The following is a 16,820-nucleotide window of genomic DNA, read 5'->3' as shown; positions in this document are numbered from 1 at the left end:
ACACAGAACACACAGAAAACCCAACTTCCAAAGCATTATTGATGTATTTCAAGCAACTATGTAAGAAAATCCAAAAGTATAAATAAAGCACAACATATGTGTGTCTCTTTATAAGTTTATAACAGTTGTAATAATTATTCTGGAAGCTCTTGAGGCTTAATGTTTTATAATTTAGCATTTGCTTGAATTTCTGTGACATTTTTTCAAATATTCTGTTCAGATCAGAACCAGGATGGTACGGCTGGTACATATATATATATATATATATGTGTGTGTGTGTGTGTGTGTGTGTGTGTGTGTGTGTGTGTGTGTGTGTGTGTGCGTGTGTGTGTGTGTGTAAATATAATTGCTGTATAGAGGATAGCTGACATTTTAACTGGCAGAGGTCAGATTTAAATAAACAAACCTATACAGGTTATATTAAAACATGCCAAGTTTTAGTATTTTTTGTTTAATGTGGTTTGTGTTTAAGTCATAGATTTTTTGTTGTTGCTGCATAAAGCAAGACTTTCCTATATGCAACATTATTTCAGTAGAATGTAATATAAGTGAATGATATCCATGCATGCTACATGTTTGTTGACATAATCTCTTGAAGATTTCAGAGAACGATTAAAAGCCCCATTCAGAGAAACAAGCTGTATTACAATTAACACCTGGCAGTTCAATGAAAACTCACAGCTTCAAAAGAATAGGCGTATGACCCCTGAAAAAAATGTGTTGTGTGTGCAGTGGAAAAGCAGTGTGAAAAAGCTATCTCTGAACTGCATGGGCTTTTGGCTTCCACACCCCATAGCTGCATCTCCCTTCATGCGCAGCATCTCAAGCAGCATGACTGCAGCATCTCACATGATGGTCAGTCTGGTGGTTCAGTAAACCCTCATGTGACTTCATCCCTTCTACCAAAAAAGGAAAGAAATAAATCATTCTTTAAAAAGACATTCCTTTCTCCAAATTAAGAAAGGCTCAAAAGCTGAGCAACAACAACAATAATAATAAAAATCCGTCCTTGATCATCTAATTTTACTTAAAAGATTATCACTCTTGTGTGTTTTGTGCTTTCTGAGCTCTCCTTCAAAATGATACTTCCGTGTATTGTTATTTAAGACAAAATAATTGTGAAATAAAATTGAGGGATATTTCCTGTTTTTGATTTTCTAGTTTATAATGTATTTATTCTGATATTTATCTTTCTTTTTTCCTCACATTTTGTGTGGGAGAGTCGCACTGTAGGAATGGCTTAAAAACACTTTGACGAAGAAATAACAGGAGGGCCGAAGTAAAAGTCAAGAGTCCAGCTCCGTGTACTCGTCTATGTTAAGAGGGTCGCATGTTTACTACTCTGGCGTACACCGGTTCCAGTGCGGCCCTCTTAAATTAGGAGAATGAAGAGTCCTAACCCCGCCTGATATTAGACCGTTTTTAATAAAATACGCGCCCTAATGGTGGAAGGTCACAAACGGCGTAACCGCTGTTGTAAACGTTTTCACGCAAATGGGGCCAACTGTAACAACAAAGTGCATAGTTTATTTTTCTAAGCAGCTTCTTTGCGGAGCGTGAAGAACGTTTTCTTTCATCTTTTGTTGCAAACCTACACGACGACGACGAGGAGGAGGAGGAGGAGGAGGAGGAGGAGGAGGAGGAGGAGGAGGAGGAGGAGCCAGGGTTTACGTCGTGACGCGCTCCGCACATTGGCGCGAGAGTTTGTTTTGCAACATCATTGTGCTGCTTCTCTCTTGACTTCGTTCTGTGGAAAAGTATGCCTGGTCATTATTTTTAGTTTAAATTATATGCTAAAACAATAGACTTCTTATAACATTAAGTTTGTATGGTGATTTGGGACAAAGTCCAAAGTATTGAACGTAAGTTGCGGTGTTAGCTGTCATGTTTTTGATTTACCGGAGATGCTTCAACTGCTTTTAACAATTATTCCTTCTTTTCTTTTCTAATATATAACAGATGATGCGCAAAAAGCGACACTCCTCTGTGGAAAAAGTAGCGGGAACAACTGCCGCCACAAGTAAGTTTCATGTAAATCCACAGTTGTCAGATGCTAGCTTTCTCAATCTTATGTGTGAATTATCAGGTGTGTTCTTGGAACGGCATTAACTCACACTGGACATGTTTGGAAACGCTGTAACCTCTAGGTCCATTTATTCAGTAATGGGGAAAGACATTCCACTTCAGTAAATATTTTTAATTAAAATAAAACATAAGGGTGACAGTTACCCAAGCAATTCTTATAAAAATCCAACAAAAGCCTTTAGTATATATATTTTGTTTAGTTCATCATTCTGCCTGGTATGGGTCGTATGTCTGTTTTCCTGCTTCTCTTAGCTACTCTTCAAAATCGGAAAGACAAGAAACTATGCTGCTGATTTAAAATAGAAAATTAATGTATGAAAATATTCACTCTTAAATCGCTATCGTCATAGCAATAATTAAAATCTTTAAATTATTTGAAACTATAGCAAACTAGTGTGGACCAGATCCCATGGTTCCTACCATTCACATCGTGGGAAATGGTAAATGAGTACAGCACGACACATTGTTAGATAAGAATATGTTTATTAATATTTAAATGATAATAAATCAAGTTCTCAGTCCTTTAGAGAAAACTCTGGGTGAACAAAGTGATAATAACGAGATACACACTTTTAGTTTGGAAGGGTAGTAGAAGGTGTGTTGTTACTGACATATTTTTCATACAATGTGTATCTTCTGTAGTTTTCATATTTTAACGTCTGGTTAAAAGTGTTATTTTATGTAAGTATTGTGTTCTTTTTTTTTTTTTGTCTACAGAGGCAAAGAAGAGTCGCAACAGTGGTCGGCAGCCTAAGGACGCTGCTTCAGAGGAAGCAAGTGAAACTGCTTTTGTCACTTTTGTAAAAAAAGCCGGTGTCGGGTTGAAACATAATGGCGCATCGCATGAGATCGGTAAACAAACACTAGTGTAAAAACATTTCAATTAACTTTATGAAGTATAATGTTTGCTTAAAGGTTCTGTTTTTTAGCTGTTGATCAGGTGGTTTTCCAGAAGCGAATACAGCAGCAGCTGCAGAAAAGCCCCAGATACCCTGATGTGAGTACAATACCAGCACATAACTTTTCCTCATTTGCTACTGCTGCTCACATTCACTCACCTCTTCATTGATGTAGATCCTGAAGGAGTTTATAACGGATTTGGAGGCTTACATTGAGAACCCGGACAGGTTCAGGAACTGCCTTCTTCCATGTATCCCACAACTATCTGAAGGAGACGTGAGGTAACGGATATGCAAACTTTCTGGGAAGTGAGCAGTAGACTGAGCAGCTTTCTGTGCTCTATACTTACGTTTGAATTGTGTGACATGCCACCAAGTATTTGTCTTTGCTGCAGATCTGTCAGCTCATTCCAGGAAAGCCTCATCAGAATGTTATTGGGGATCGAAATGCTGCAGGTTTTATTTACTTGTGTTTTGCCTTTAACTACACAACAGAAAAAAACAATATTTGTTTCATGAGGATGTCACACTGTTAGAAAAAAAAGAGAAAAAATTTCTCTTAAGATTTTTTTTCCTGAATTTCTAATGGCTTGCACATTTTCTTGCAGACTTTGATAATCAGCACCTTACTTGAGAAACTCCCTGAATTTATGTTCGATGGGTCAGTATTTCGCATGTTCATTTGAAAACACTTCATCTATTTCTCGCTGTTCTTTCATTACCTGTTTTATTTGTTTTGTAAATCACAGCACTGTGGACGGAGGACTCAATATTCCTCGTATGATTATTAACCAGCTGAAATGGCTGGACAGGGTCGTGGACACAAAGGTGATATATTTATCATTTATTTGACTTATTGAAGTTTTAAGCTGACTTGTTCTGTTTGCAATTGTGTATTTTGTGGAGGTGGTAATGTGTTTGTTTCTCCTATGTTGTAGGAACTTGCTGTGAAGCTGATGGAGTTGGTGTCAGTAGCACCAGTTGAGGTGCAGCGTGACATCATCACCAGTTTGCCTGAGATACTGGAAGACTCTCAGCACAATGATATAGCCAGGGAGCTCAAGTATGGACTGTATGACACTGGAGTTTTGTTACTATTGCTGTCAGGCTGCAGTTTGGAGGTTTTCATCTCTTTTCTTTGCAGTGCTTTGCTTCAGGAGAACACTCAGCTAACGGTTCCCATCCTGGATGCCCTCTCCAGTCTAAACCTCTCGTCGTCATTACTGACGGAGGTACAGAGCCTGATAATGTTGTTGGCGCTCTCAGTAAAGATGAGATTATTTTAAATTCACTACAGGAATTTGAAATAAATTCTTGTAGAGGATGCACTGATTAGGCTTTTTCTAGCTGATACTGATCTTTATTTTTCTTTGAGTTATTGCCTGTTAAATCCACAGTTTTATTTTCTAAGGACTGTGACAGGAAAAGATGTGCTGCAGTTATTAAAAAAATAAAAGTCAGCAGGTTTGAATCCAACAGTAAATAAAGCGACTATAAAATTATCCTTATGCATTCACCATAAGTGAATGTTCCTAACCAAAGCAAGCAACTCCTGTTCAAGTCCCAGTAGAGTTTAGCAAACTCTACATACAACCATAATTTATAGTTCCTAAAGGTTCTGGTTAACTCAACCCATACGTTATAGATTTTAAAAACTTTAATCGCATTAATTGTAACATTGTAAGTGTGTTAGTAAAGATGCACCAGCCAATCAGCCAGAGGTCAGGATCAGGATTTTTCTCTTAATCAGCTCTGGTCAGTAATTTGCAGTTCAAATAATCAAAACTAAGAAATCCAATCATTTTTTGAGGCACTTTTTTGAGCTAAAAAACTAATAGAGGTTATAATCAACTAAAATTTATATTTTAGTGTCTGCAGGTGGGTCTGCTTTAAAACAAGGGATAAGCAAGTAGAAAATCTCGCCATGTGCACTGATGAGTATGATGGATGATCTGTGATGTTCTGTCCTACCTTTTCCTCAAGCATGGGAACCTTGTTAAAGTTTTTAGCATTATGCAGTCTTTAAAATAAGAGGATATTTTGAATAACAAATTGAGGTCATTCTGTGCTATCAGTCTTTATCAGTATCAATAAATTTGACCTGTACTGTACAGCTTTAATCTTCTCCACACACATCACTGCACCCTGTTACTGTTCTCTTCTCAGGTCCGAGAGGCGGTTATGGCCACACTCGCTGCTGTCCAGCTGGAAGACCTACCCGTCGTGGTGAAGTTCATCCTGCATTCTGTCTCAGCTTCGAATGCATATGAAGTCAGACATCAAGTCATATCCATATCATTTCAGTTTTTCTTTGGTGTTAATTGTTATGAAAACACGTGTTTGTCTGTCTTCAGGTGGTGAGCAATCTGCGTCAAAAGCTGGAACTGGAGCAGTGCGTTCTTCCTCCGGTGCTGCAGGCCTCACAGATCCGCATGAAAAGCAAATCATCAGCAGGGTGAGAAACAACTGGGTTCAGCTCTGCTACAGTTTGATATCAAAATGTTTGTTTAGACAGGCTCAGGAAGTTCCTGCTTATGTGTTTTGCTTTAGATCTGCTTCTACAGCTGCTCCTGGCAACAGTCAGGACAGCGTTACGTTGGTACTTGACTGCATCAAGTCAGCAGTCCGGTTCCAGAAAACTATTTCTGAGGCTTGGCTCAAGGTTAGTAAATAATCCGAAAGGAAAACAAATTTCTAAACAACCTTTAAAACAAAACAAAACAAAAAAAGATGGCCACACAGTGGTGAGGGTCTTTTCACCTGTTGGTCCTGGGTTCAAAATCTCAGGCTGAGGTCTTTCTGCATGTTTGCATGTTCCTAGCAGTTCTCCACAGGTACTCTTGACTTCCCCATAGTCAAGAGGTTATATTTCCAAAAGGAGTGAGTGTGTGCATGCGTGGTTGTTTTTCCTGTGTGTCTCTGTGTTGCTCTGTGATGGACTGGCGACCTGTCCAGGGTGGACCCTGCCTCTCCACCAATGACTGCTGGAGATATGCACCAGCCTGTGGGGTCCTTCCGGGATAAGCAGATATGGATGGATGATTAAATGCACAAATGGCAATAAAGCAAAGACAAACAATGTTAGGGAAAAGTGAATATATAAAAATGTGAGTGCTTTATTAATGGGGTTGTAAGATTTTTAAGTTATTCTATTTTCTATTTTATTTGCCTAGGTTAGTAACAGTTGTCTTTCTTAACCTTTAGTGCTGTTGACTTTACTTTTTTGTTTCATCTCCAGGCAATTGAGTCGGTGGGTGATATTGAGGACCACAAGGTGAGTGCAGTGGAGTCTGTTCTCATCTGGGAAACCCTTACATGTTTTTACCGTTTGTAAACATCTTGTTGCATGTTTTAAGTTACTTGGTTGGCCTAATTTTGTCAATCATATACATTTTCTTCCTGACAGGACTTGTCACTGATATCTGTCAGAACGAGATCTTGTTAAAATCTACACCTGTTGCTGTGATGCTAATGTTGCATGTTGAGTTTGTATTTGTATATCAGTAATCTTCATGTCATCATATCAGGTTTTAGATCTGCTGGTGCTCTTCATCCTGCACTGCACCAACGCCAACCAGAGCCGCCGGGGCGCCGAGAGAGTTCTGAAGCTCAAAGTGAGGACTGGACTCATGCAGGAGGCTCTGCTGCAGAAAACCTTCAGGGACTACTCTCAGGTGGCTCAGTCTGGAAACACACAAGCCTCTGCAGAGCAGCAGTACCACCCTGCAGCATTTTTACTCTATAATTGTTGTATTTACAGGTCATGCGAGGGTACTTCCCCTCAATCCTGGCTCTTGCTCAGAGTTTGGTGCGCTCCCCTGATCCCTGCGTGGTGCCTTTTGGTGGGCAAATGTACCGCCACTCTTTCACTGCATTTGACTCTTACTGCCAGCAGGTGGGGGTGTTAATCAGTGCATGTCTGTATTTTAGATCTCAAAGCCTCAGAGGGGTGTTAGATGTTTTGTACCAGTTTTTGTAGCAGACAATTTTAAGTAGGGTTTTATATACTACTTATTGTGTAATGTAAGAAAATGTGGCTTAATGATTCCAAGATATATCATCTGGTAGAAGAAGGTAATTTTCAGTTTTTATGGTTTGAAGGGATCCTAGTATTCTAATAAGACCAGAACTAATTGTACTATTTTTAATAAATAGTAGAAAGTTAAAAAATTTCATATGTGGGATTTGAACCTTTTTATCTTCTTTGTAATTTATTAAAATATTTGTGACAAAGGTAAATGATAAAAAGTTATGAAAATGGTTGTTCAAAAGGGAGACAGGAAGGGGTAAAATTCAACAAGTCAACATTAAATGGGTTACAAATTACTGAGGAATCTGGAAGTAGCTCAGAGTAATTTAAATCTGCCTGGTGCTGTTTTACAGGAGGTTGTTGGCTCCCTTGTGACCCATGTGTGCAGTGGTGTCAGTGGGGAGGTAGACGTGGCCCTGGAGCTGCTCTGCAGTCTTGTAATGGAAAAACCCTCAGAAATGGCTCTCTATGCTGTTTTTGTGAAGGTACATGGATGTGCCCCATGTGAAAAAAAAAAATCTAATTGTTCTTTCACTATAGATATAAAAAAAAAGGAACAAAATATTAAGTGTTTGGAAAATACACCCCAAATGATGAAACCCACCCCAAACTGAAATTAGGCAGAGTAGCTCACTAAATTTCATTTTTTTTCTTTAATTTAACTTTTAACATTGTCCAATGTAGTGGCTTTAACATCTTGCAAATTTAACCTACATTTTATGTTATTACAATTGATTCTTTATTGAAAGGACACTGTTGATTTTTATTTCCTTTTAGTTGAAAAACTAGATTTTTTTGTGGCTTTTGTGAAAAATGTGCTGCATGAATATGACAGATGTCATTGAAATAAACACTTCCCTACTCGACAATTTTGCTGCTCATTAAAGTTGCTCATGTGTTGGATTGATTTTAACCAGTCAGTGTGTTTGACTCAGGGGATCTTGGACTACATGGACAATCTCACACCACAGCAGATCAGAAGACTCTTCCACCTGCTGAGCAGACTGGCATTTGGGCAGCAGCAGCAAGGATCTCACATCCAGGTGCTTATTCATGCACTCTTACATATTAGAGCGTATCTGTATCTACCCTTTTCCACCAATCCATTCGTTTCTTCCTGCAGGACGACATGCACATAGTGATCCGTAAGCAGCTCTCCAGCACTGTGCCAAAGTACAAGCGTATAGGCATCATTGGCGCTGTGATGATTGTCGGCAGCATGGGAGCCTTGAGGTGATACTTCACATAAATTTAAGTTTGGTTCTTTCGGGGCGTGCTGTGGTGGCGTAGGGTTTAGCGCGACCCACGTTTGGAGGCCTTGAGTCCTCGACGCGACCGTCGCGGGTTCGATTCCCGGACCCGGCGACATTTGCCGCATGTCTTCACTAGAGCCCACAAAAGACCCCCTGGAGGGGAGAAAAAAAAGAGTTTGGTTCTTTTGTTTAATTCATGTTTTTGTTATTTTTATCTCATATGTTCTACTTTGCTCTCTATCCACTCCTCCATTTCAGACCTAAAGGAAAGGAATCACAGAGCAGCTCTCTTTCCCAGGAAACATTAAGACAGGTAAGACGGCAGCATTCCTCTGAGCATTGACTAAACTATAAGTGTGTCTGAACTAATGGCTTTATAATATGGTCTGAGTTTATTATACATATAGTTATGTAATGTTTCTCATTTTTACATTTCTTTTGTCTCTCTTGCAGGTGACGGCTCTGCTGGAGCTGGTGAAGTCGAGCAGTGAAAGCTCTCCTGAGGCAGCGGCTCTGTACTACGATGAACTGGCCAACCTGATCTGTAGTTCTGCACTGGACCCACAGGTGGAGGTATGTCTCAGGAATTTCCCCTAGAAAAACTAAAACGGCATGTTTTAATATACTTTCAAAGATTTTTTAAGATGAAAAAATTCTGATTAAGATTAAGCAATCTCGCAAACAAGCATTTCATGTCCATTGTATACAATGTTTTGACAGGAAATGATTGGAATGAGTGTCCTGGATGACTTCCAGGATGACTTTGTAGTGGACCTTGGACCAGATATAGCAGGGTTAGTGCTCAAAATAAAATAAAAAAAAGAATTTTGATTGTAAATTATTTGCACAGTTTCAATGGATAGATATGGATATTTTGATTAAAGTAATTTTTGCAGAGCTGTAACTTCACCCTAAAGTTTAAAATGTGAGTTTTCTGGGTTAGGATAGGCATGGCAAAAGAAAATACTGTATGGAAAAATATTTTTATTTCCAAACCTTCTAATTTCCACATCTTATTCCGTCTTTCTCTAAAAGTGGAGTAATTCATTCATTTTCTTTCTTTCACCCATTCAGCTCATGTTCTGTTTTTTGTTCCAGATCTTTTATCTTTCCAGCCTGTGCCATGTACAACCTTGAAGAGGATGAGAGTCAGGGAGGTATCGCCATCAACCTGTTGCCTCTGCTGGCCAAAGAAACCCAAAATAAAGGAGAGCAGCAATCTCAAATTGGGAAACAGAAGCAACAAAAGTCGGTGACTTTGTGAAACGGGATATTTATATGTAGGTGTGACCATGACTGCTAATGCTCAGTTTTTTACAGGCGGGTGTCCCCTCTCTGTCTATCTCCCTTTTTCCGCCTATTGAGGCTTTGTGAAGAGAAACGGCATCAGGGAGATCTAGAAGAGATTGATGCCCTCGTGGGTGAGAACACTGAGAAGCAAGTTTTTCTTTTTTTTCTTTAAATCTTCCTGAGTTTTAAAGCAGCTTTTTTCTGCATGTTTACATTTTCTTCATCACAGGATGTCCTCTGATCCTGACAAACATGGATGTAGTGGACAAAGTTGACAGCCTGTCAAAAGCTGAGAGGGAGTTCATCTGTACTTTGCTCTTTCACACGATCAACTGGTTCAGAGAGGTAACTGCAGCTTAAAAACAAAAAGGACGAGTGTTTTAAAGACACTAATGTGACTGAAGTTTGTTTTCACAGGTCGTGAATGCATTCTGCAAACAGAAAGAAACAGAGATGAAGATGAAGGTGATGACTCGCCTGCAGAACATCACTTTTCTGCAGACGCTGTTGGAGAGGGCTCTCGCAGGTGTATATATATATTTTTTTGTTTGTTTGTTTTTCCAATAACTGATTTATAATCCCCCTGCCCCCAACCCCAATTAGACTTAGTTTTTTCCTCCTGCTTTCAGGAACTACTGGTTACATGCCACCTGTTTCAAACTTTGATGGAGAAACTACAGATGGGATAAGTTTCGGTGTTTCTGTGAACAAGGCAAAGAAAGGTATATATATATATATATATATATATTTTTTTTTTTTTTCGTGATTTCAGCAGGTGTAGTTATGCTTAATGTACTATTTTAGCTTGTATTTGTTTAACTGTCATGTGCTACTCAGATGGAACGGGCAAAAAGAGAAAGGCTCCTGGTAAGAATTCCCCAGAAGGCGTCTCTCAGCCTGAGGAGGCGACTGAAGCAGATGAAACTCAGCAGGTAACAGCTTTAAAGCGAATATAATTCTGTTTAAAGCAAATATAAACATGCAGATGTAAAAATTAAATGTTCTGCAGGAGCAACCGGAAAAGGAGAAGGAAAAAGAGAACCGGCTCGGTGTCAGTTTGACAGCTTACAGGCCGTTTTTCAGAGAGCTGGACATGGAGGTGCTTAGTGTTCTGCAGTGTGGTTTGTTGTCACGCTCGCTGCTGGACTCAGAGCTCCACACTAAGGTAAGGTTATGAATAATTGATGTGATCCTGCTTTGGCTTAATTGCATTTACCCTAAACACCTGTACATTATTTAAATTACCGAGGTTCAAGAGGAGGTCGTGTTGGGCCCCACTGAGCTGGTCTTCCTGCTGGAGGATATGCAGCACAAACTGGAGTTCAGTCTCACTGCCGCTCCAGCAAAGAGAGCTCCGTTCCTCAAGGTACAGACTGATAATACAGCACGATAATAAAGAGAACAGCTACATGTTCACAAACTATTTAAAGGTAACAAAAGGGAGAACGTTTTCTGGCCAAAAATAATTGCAGAAAGTAAAAAAAAGAAAACTTTTATCACTGTATAAAGTTCTAAGGAGGGCTAAGAGGAATTCAGTCTCCTGTTCTCTACTGTTTTAGAAGAAACATTGATCAAGGTGCAAATCTATAAAGCTGCATTAACAGAAACATTTTATTTTTGTAGATGAGGGCGGATAAAACTGTGGGATTCTCACATCTGCAACAGAGGAGTACAAAAGACATTGCCTCGTACTGTGTCCAGCTGTTGCCCGCTCTCTGTTCACATCTGGAAAACTGCCATAATCACTTTCAGGTACAGAATCCCTGAATTGTTATGTCTCCTGTCAACTCTTTAAATTAATTTAAACCCCTATTGAAAGCATTTGTGCGTTTATAGACTCTGCTGTCTGAGAACAATGGCGTTGTGGACGGACCTTCAACAGATGTGGAGGAGCATCAGGTAATGTCATCAGGTTACCAGCTGCTCCTGCAGGTCATAAACACCACCTTCAGTTGGTGAGTGAATGTTGGGTCCTAAATGCAGGAACTTGGAAGTGCAGCGCACCGTGTCGGCCTTTGGTTGGTTTGTTGAGCTGTTTTATAATTGGGATCTGTCAGGTCTGGATTCAGCCAGCCGGGACAGCGGAGCTTGTTGAAGAAAGCGCTGGGACTTTTAGCTGGACGGCTTAAAGAAGGAGGTCCTGAACTGACCCTGGAACAGCTTGTCAAGTGGGTTCCAATTTTCTAACCCAGATGATAGACCAGATTCTGCACTTTGACTGGTTTTTATTTAGGATTTAAGGTCCTTGTTTTGTTTTCCTGCTCTTCTAGGCACAGTTTTGAGTACCTGCTGAACTTCCGCAGTACGATGCCGAGCCTGAGCACAGCTCTGTGTCTCTCCCAGCTTCTGTCAACTGTTTCGGAGAAGGGAGGGAACCCTGGTGCTTATAGAGAGCAGACTGGTGAGGCTGACATCTGGACATAAATCTTCCACTCCACCATCCAGCAAAATATAATGAATCTGGTCCATTTTGCATTGCAGCTTCCCTGGCGCGCCGTTTCCTGAACCAAAGTTGGGTGACAGCTAGCGGAGAGAAAGAGCGAGGCAGCAAATTCAATGAGGCACTTCACACACTCCTTAGGTAGATATACATCACACACAAAAATGCTCAACATGGAGGCTCACCAGAAAGGATACCTGCATATAATTACCTTATGCTGTTTTTTGCCTTTTATCTAATTTTCATGGAAATCATCTTAAAGACACACAACATGTGGAGCACAGAATAAATTAGTTTCTGTGATATTGTCACTGCATCTTCAGTGTTTGTAACTGAATAAAGGTAAATTACAATCTTATTAAAAAAATTTCTAATTTTCTCTCAAAGGCATTGTTTTTGTCTGCATGTATTTAGTGCGGCCCGCTTTGTGAATCCCACACAGAACAAAAACTAATAGCTCACACAAGATAGTTGCCAAAAGATTACATTCTTTCTGAACACACTCTTATTTTTTATGTATTTTGTGACCTTTCTTCAACGGATTGTGTATTTTCTCACTCTCTTCAGCATCTACCTTGAGCATGTCGACGATGTTTTGAAGGCAGTGGAGGAAATAGCCGGAGAAGGAATCACCGAGCTGATCAACACATCCAAAGATGAAAGCTCTGCTTCCTGGCCCACTCTGAACAGGTAAGCTAATTCTCATTTCTCATTTGTTATCTTCTCTGCTTCTGTAGTTACAGCAGCACTTGAGGGCAAAAGACCCATAAAACTGTAATCAGTTTATTTACCAATATTTGTAAAAACCTAAAATGACTTTTTTTTTTTGTATTCTGCAGACAAACGTTCCTGGTTTTCTACAAAGTTTTGATGGCCGAGCTGGAGAAAGCTGCCAGGAGGATTCCTGCTGGTAAAATGAGCGACAGCTCTGAGGTCAGACTCCTGGTGCAGCTCTGTCTGCGCTCCTGTTTGGGACATCTGTCAGTCTTTCCTGTGATTTGAAGAGTAAGATGAAGAGCATCTGTGTGAATCTTTTAGGCTCAAAGTGAGAAGCTGCTGACATGGAACCTGGCTGTCAGAGACTTTCACATCCTAGTCAACCTGGTGAAGGTAAACTTATCTGTTCATGCCTTTATAAAGCAGTGAACCTATACATCTTCACTCAAGTGTTCACAAGAATTCTTTATAGGCATTTTCGGGGTTTTATTTAAATGGATTAAAGAATCATGTATACTGCTTTGATTCTAATATAAGCTTTCTTCAATACATAGAGATTCTAAGTTATACATACTAATAAACACAAAACCCGCTTAAATGTACCTTGCCAGCTCTTATTTTTAAAGATTATTGCAGTTATACATTGAAAGTTATATTATTCCACCCTGAAAGAAAGAGTAGTCAATAATAATAAAACATCAATAAAAAAATTCATTAATATAATTTGTGATGACAGTGACGGGAACAGATTTTAACTATTAACTCAAATTGTCATGTTTCCATATTTATTTTTCATGTTCAAATATCAATTGACTCTTCAGAGTGAAATCTAATTCTTTCTAATTGTTCTCATACATTAGTAGATATAAACGTTTTTGTCCTTTAATCTTCTTGTAGGTGTTTGATTCCAGGCCAGTCCTTAATGTGTCCTTAAAGGTGAGTTAGCTTTCTTTGCTCTCTGGAGGTTATTGTATTCAGTTTCCTCTGCTGCAGTTACTTTGTTAACCAAAAGCATGGTTGATTTTGCCAGTATGGACGACTTTTTCTGGAGTCCTTTCTGAAGTTGGGAATGCCGCTGCTAGACTACAGTTTCAAGAGGCACAAGGTAACCAAAAACAGACCTCACAGCAAATATCAGTGGTGTTTAGTATGTTTGGTCATTGCATTTTGTTTGAAAAGTGTTTTAAAAAACATATATTCACAAATATAAAGAAATGTGTCAAAATATTTTCAGGTTATTCTTGAACATCTCAAGTAGATTTATAGGTGCATTACTTCTGCTATTGCTTTACAAAAGCAGAAAAATACTGTCTTCATATAAATACTGTGTATAAATTGTATTTTAAAGGAGGATGTCCAGAGTTTGCTGAAGACCTTCCAGCTTAGCACTCGACAGCTTCACCACATGTGTGGACATTCCAAGGTAGCAACAGCTTTATCTCTTCTTACTCATTTTGTGAATTCATTTTCATTCTATGATGCAAAACTGGCAGCAGAAAACCTCAGAATAACCATATAACAACAACAGTTGGCCTTTCAGGCTTGTTTAGAAAATGCACACACATGCATCCTGGAGATAAATATCAGAAACAGACTTATTTTTAATAAATTACTTTGTTTTAGAATTATCTTCTTTTCAAATGATTGCTTTACTAAATGCTGTTTTTTTTGTTTTGCATTTTCTTTTACAACTTGTGCAGGATAATTTGTGAAATATTAGTTGGGATACACGTATAAATTTGGTGCTGTGAGAGAGATGGAAAAACAGTAGTTAAAATAAATGACGAGCCCAGAGTTATTGACATTCATGTCCATGTTGAGTGTATGTAAATTTCTTATCCTCACGGTATCCGAATGTTTTTGTTTTTCAGATTCACCAGGACACCAGCCTAACTAACCATGTGCCAGCTGTGAAGAAGAGCCTGGAGCTGTTTGTGTACAGAGTGAAGGCCATGCTGACACTCAACAACTGCCAGGAGGCCTTCTGGATGGGAAACCTGAAGAATAGGAACTTAAAGGTTACACATGGTTTAACTTTTATCTGACAGTGGCTTTTGATTTGCAAACTCCAAAAGAATCATGTGATGCACCTTGCAGGGTGAAGAGATTCTTTCTCAGAGATCACAAGGGAGTGATGACGACGATGAAGAGGAGGAGGGGGATCAGGAATTACCGCCACCACAGGAACAGTCAGATGACGAGGTATTTGCCTTTTAAAGAAATGGATTCAGACTGTCATCCATCCGTAAAGTCTGAGGACTGTAGTAATATTTCCCATAAATACACTGTAAACTTTTGTATTTAAATTCAAACAAAATGATGGTAAAATGTGGGTCTGAAAAAGCAAGGCATTTGAAATGAAGAGTATTGAGCTTATTAAAAGAAATATCAGGAAATGGTAAACAAAATAATCATGTATTGAATGTAAAACACCGTAGTGACAACTAAGGGTCTATATTACATGCACTTAATACAACAAACCAGACACGCATATTTACAAAGAGCGTAATCTTGCTTTCGTAATAAGAAATCAATGATGGTGGTTTTTACTTTTTTAACCAATTGAGAAATTATCACAATTTAACTGAGTGGAGCTGCTGCCATAAAAACATTCTGCAACACATGATGAGAACTGAAAATCTCTTAAACATAACTATAACAAGGAACTGTTTTCTTAAGCTGTGTTCGGGATAAGTTTGTTCGCTTTAAAATGAAAAACGTTTGAACTTTTGTAATAGTCTGAGACATCAAAATTACAATATACTGTACGTGTAGAAGTTTAAATGAGTCCTGCTGACAGACAGCTTAGACTCTAGAGGGCAGCAACATCTATATGAAAACTTCTGGAGTTGACTTGAAAGCTAATAGTTTTTCTCACAGTTTTCACAGAAGTCCAGATTCGCTCTACAGAACCGCTGCTCTACTTGAAAGTTTGTCCTGAAGTAAATGATGTATTTTAAATAAATGTTATGTTTTTTATTTCTGCAGGACCAGGAAGCTGATTCTGAGGAAAACAGTAGGATCAGCAGAAAGGAGGACAGTACAGAAGATTCTGATTAAAACTTAAATATGTAAACATTTATTTTATTTCATTTTAAAAAATGGAATTTACAGATTAATCTTTGTTTCTGTGTTTAATAGATTTAATAGATTTAATTTAATGCTATTAAATGCTAATTGGCCAATATTTAATCATAGTCAGTTTATGTTTAGGCATTAAAATAAAAAATACTGGAGACTTTAAAGGATTCATGGGATGTATTTTTGCATCTTAACGTGCCTTATAAAGGACTACTGTCACTGTATGTTCTGAATAAAATTTTCTATTTGTCAGCCAATAAATAATAGATTACTTTGATCACAATAATTCTGCTTACATTGTTTGTTTCAAATGTTTAATGTAAATACATCTATGTTGCTGGGATCAGGCACAGAGGACGTCCAGAGTTGTCTTTGCGAATAAAAAAGATTTTATTTACCTTAACACAAAAAACCCAGCTTGTCACACTCGGTGCCCAACGCTCCTCAGAAGAACGAACAGCGCACTGCCTTGCAAAAAGGCACGTTTGAGGAACACACGTAAACAGTCGCATTCAATGACATATAGGAAACATCAGTACCAAGGATCAAGGCAGGAGACAGACACAAAACCAAGTTCTGAAGGAATGAACAAACTATAATGAAGAATGAACTTATTATAATAAAACAAATTGGGTGGGGTACCTGTGAACTATAATACACACAAACAGTAAAAGCATATTCAAGTGTATTCTGACTAATAAATTTGGTGTCTCTTACATCTACTTAACTTCCAAACTATATCATACTATTATTTCCTTTGAAACTGAGCAGTCTCGACTAACATAATCTAACATATTCTTATACATTTTGCCAAAAAAGAGCAATAACACATGAGGCTATATTTCAATATAATAAGTAAAGTTTTAACTTAAGTGGTTTTGCTTTTATCCATGTTAAAATTTTTAATCAAGTGAGAAAATGAAAACGACAGGTATTAAAGGTTCCTGAGCGAGTTAAGTAGTTGGCACAATTGGAGGCGACCTACTTGGAGCCTGAAGAAAAGAACAGCTTCATAACGGTATTAA

General features: G+C 38.6%; 1 protein-coding gene across 2 annotated transcripts; it reads left to right on the top strand.

Moving 5' to 3' along the window:
* Positions 1-1,702: 1,702 nt before the first annotated feature.
* On the top strand, positions 1,703-16,075 carry fancd2 (Fanconi anemia complementation group D2). Of its 2 annotated transcripts, none has more exons than XM_023324477.1 (44): positions 1,703-1,757; positions 1,960-2,020; positions 2,803-2,937; positions 3,015-3,082; positions 3,160-3,266; positions 3,380-3,440; positions 3,593-3,645; positions 3,734-3,812; positions 3,923-4,047; positions 4,129-4,216; positions 5,151-5,255; positions 5,339-5,439; positions 5,535-5,646; positions 6,223-6,258; positions 6,512-6,658; positions 6,745-6,879; positions 7,368-7,499; positions 7,950-8,057; positions 8,138-8,247; positions 8,526-8,580; positions 8,721-8,840; positions 8,988-9,061; positions 9,366-9,515; positions 9,588-9,688; positions 9,787-9,902; positions 9,975-10,083; positions 10,187-10,279; positions 10,395-10,489; positions 10,567-10,722; positions 10,807-10,923; positions 11,181-11,309; positions 11,394-11,512; positions 11,615-11,725; positions 11,828-11,958; positions 12,039-12,138; positions 12,565-12,687; positions 12,837-12,930; positions 13,036-13,107; positions 13,612-13,650; positions 13,745-13,819; positions 14,063-14,137; positions 14,586-14,732; positions 14,812-14,916; positions 15,703-16,075. In XM_023324477.1, the coding sequence occupies exons 2-44, from the start codon at positions 1,960-1,962 to the stop codon at positions 15,772-15,774; spliced, it is 4,341 nt and encodes a 1,446-aa protein (XP_023180245.1). In that variant the 5' UTR covers positions 1,703-1,757; the 3' UTR covers positions 15,775-16,075. The 2 variants fall into 2 exon arrangements, with proteins under 2 accessions (XP_023180245.1, XP_005799947.3); XM_005799890.3 differs by having other exon boundaries at positions 1,704-1,862.
* Positions 16,076-16,820: the final 745 nt, after the last annotated feature.

The sequence above is a fragment of the Xiphophorus maculatus genome, chromosome 20 (assembly GCF_002775205.1).
Source record: "Xiphophorus maculatus strain JP 163 A chromosome 20, X_maculatus-5.0-male, whole genome shotgun sequence".
NCBI lineage: Eukaryota > Metazoa > Chordata > Actinopteri > Cyprinodontiformes > Poeciliidae > Xiphophorus > Xiphophorus maculatus.
The sequence above is the reverse complement of the archived record's forward strand: the minus strand, read 5'-3'. Positions and strand labels throughout refer to the sequence as shown.

Coding starts and splice junctions, on each gene's coding strand:
- fancd2 (XM_023324477.1), top strand. CDS start 1,960: ATGATGCGCAAAAAGCGACACTCCTCTGTGGAAAAAGTAGCGGGAACA. Junction 5,440..5,534: donor AAAAGCAAATCATCAGCAGG/GTGAGAAACAAC, acceptor GTTTTGCTTTAG/ATCTGCTTCTACAGCTGCTC. Junction 9,516..9,587: donor GGGAAACAGAAGCAACAAAA/GTCGGTGACTTT, acceptor AGTTTTTTACAG/GCGGGTGTCCCCTCTCTGTC.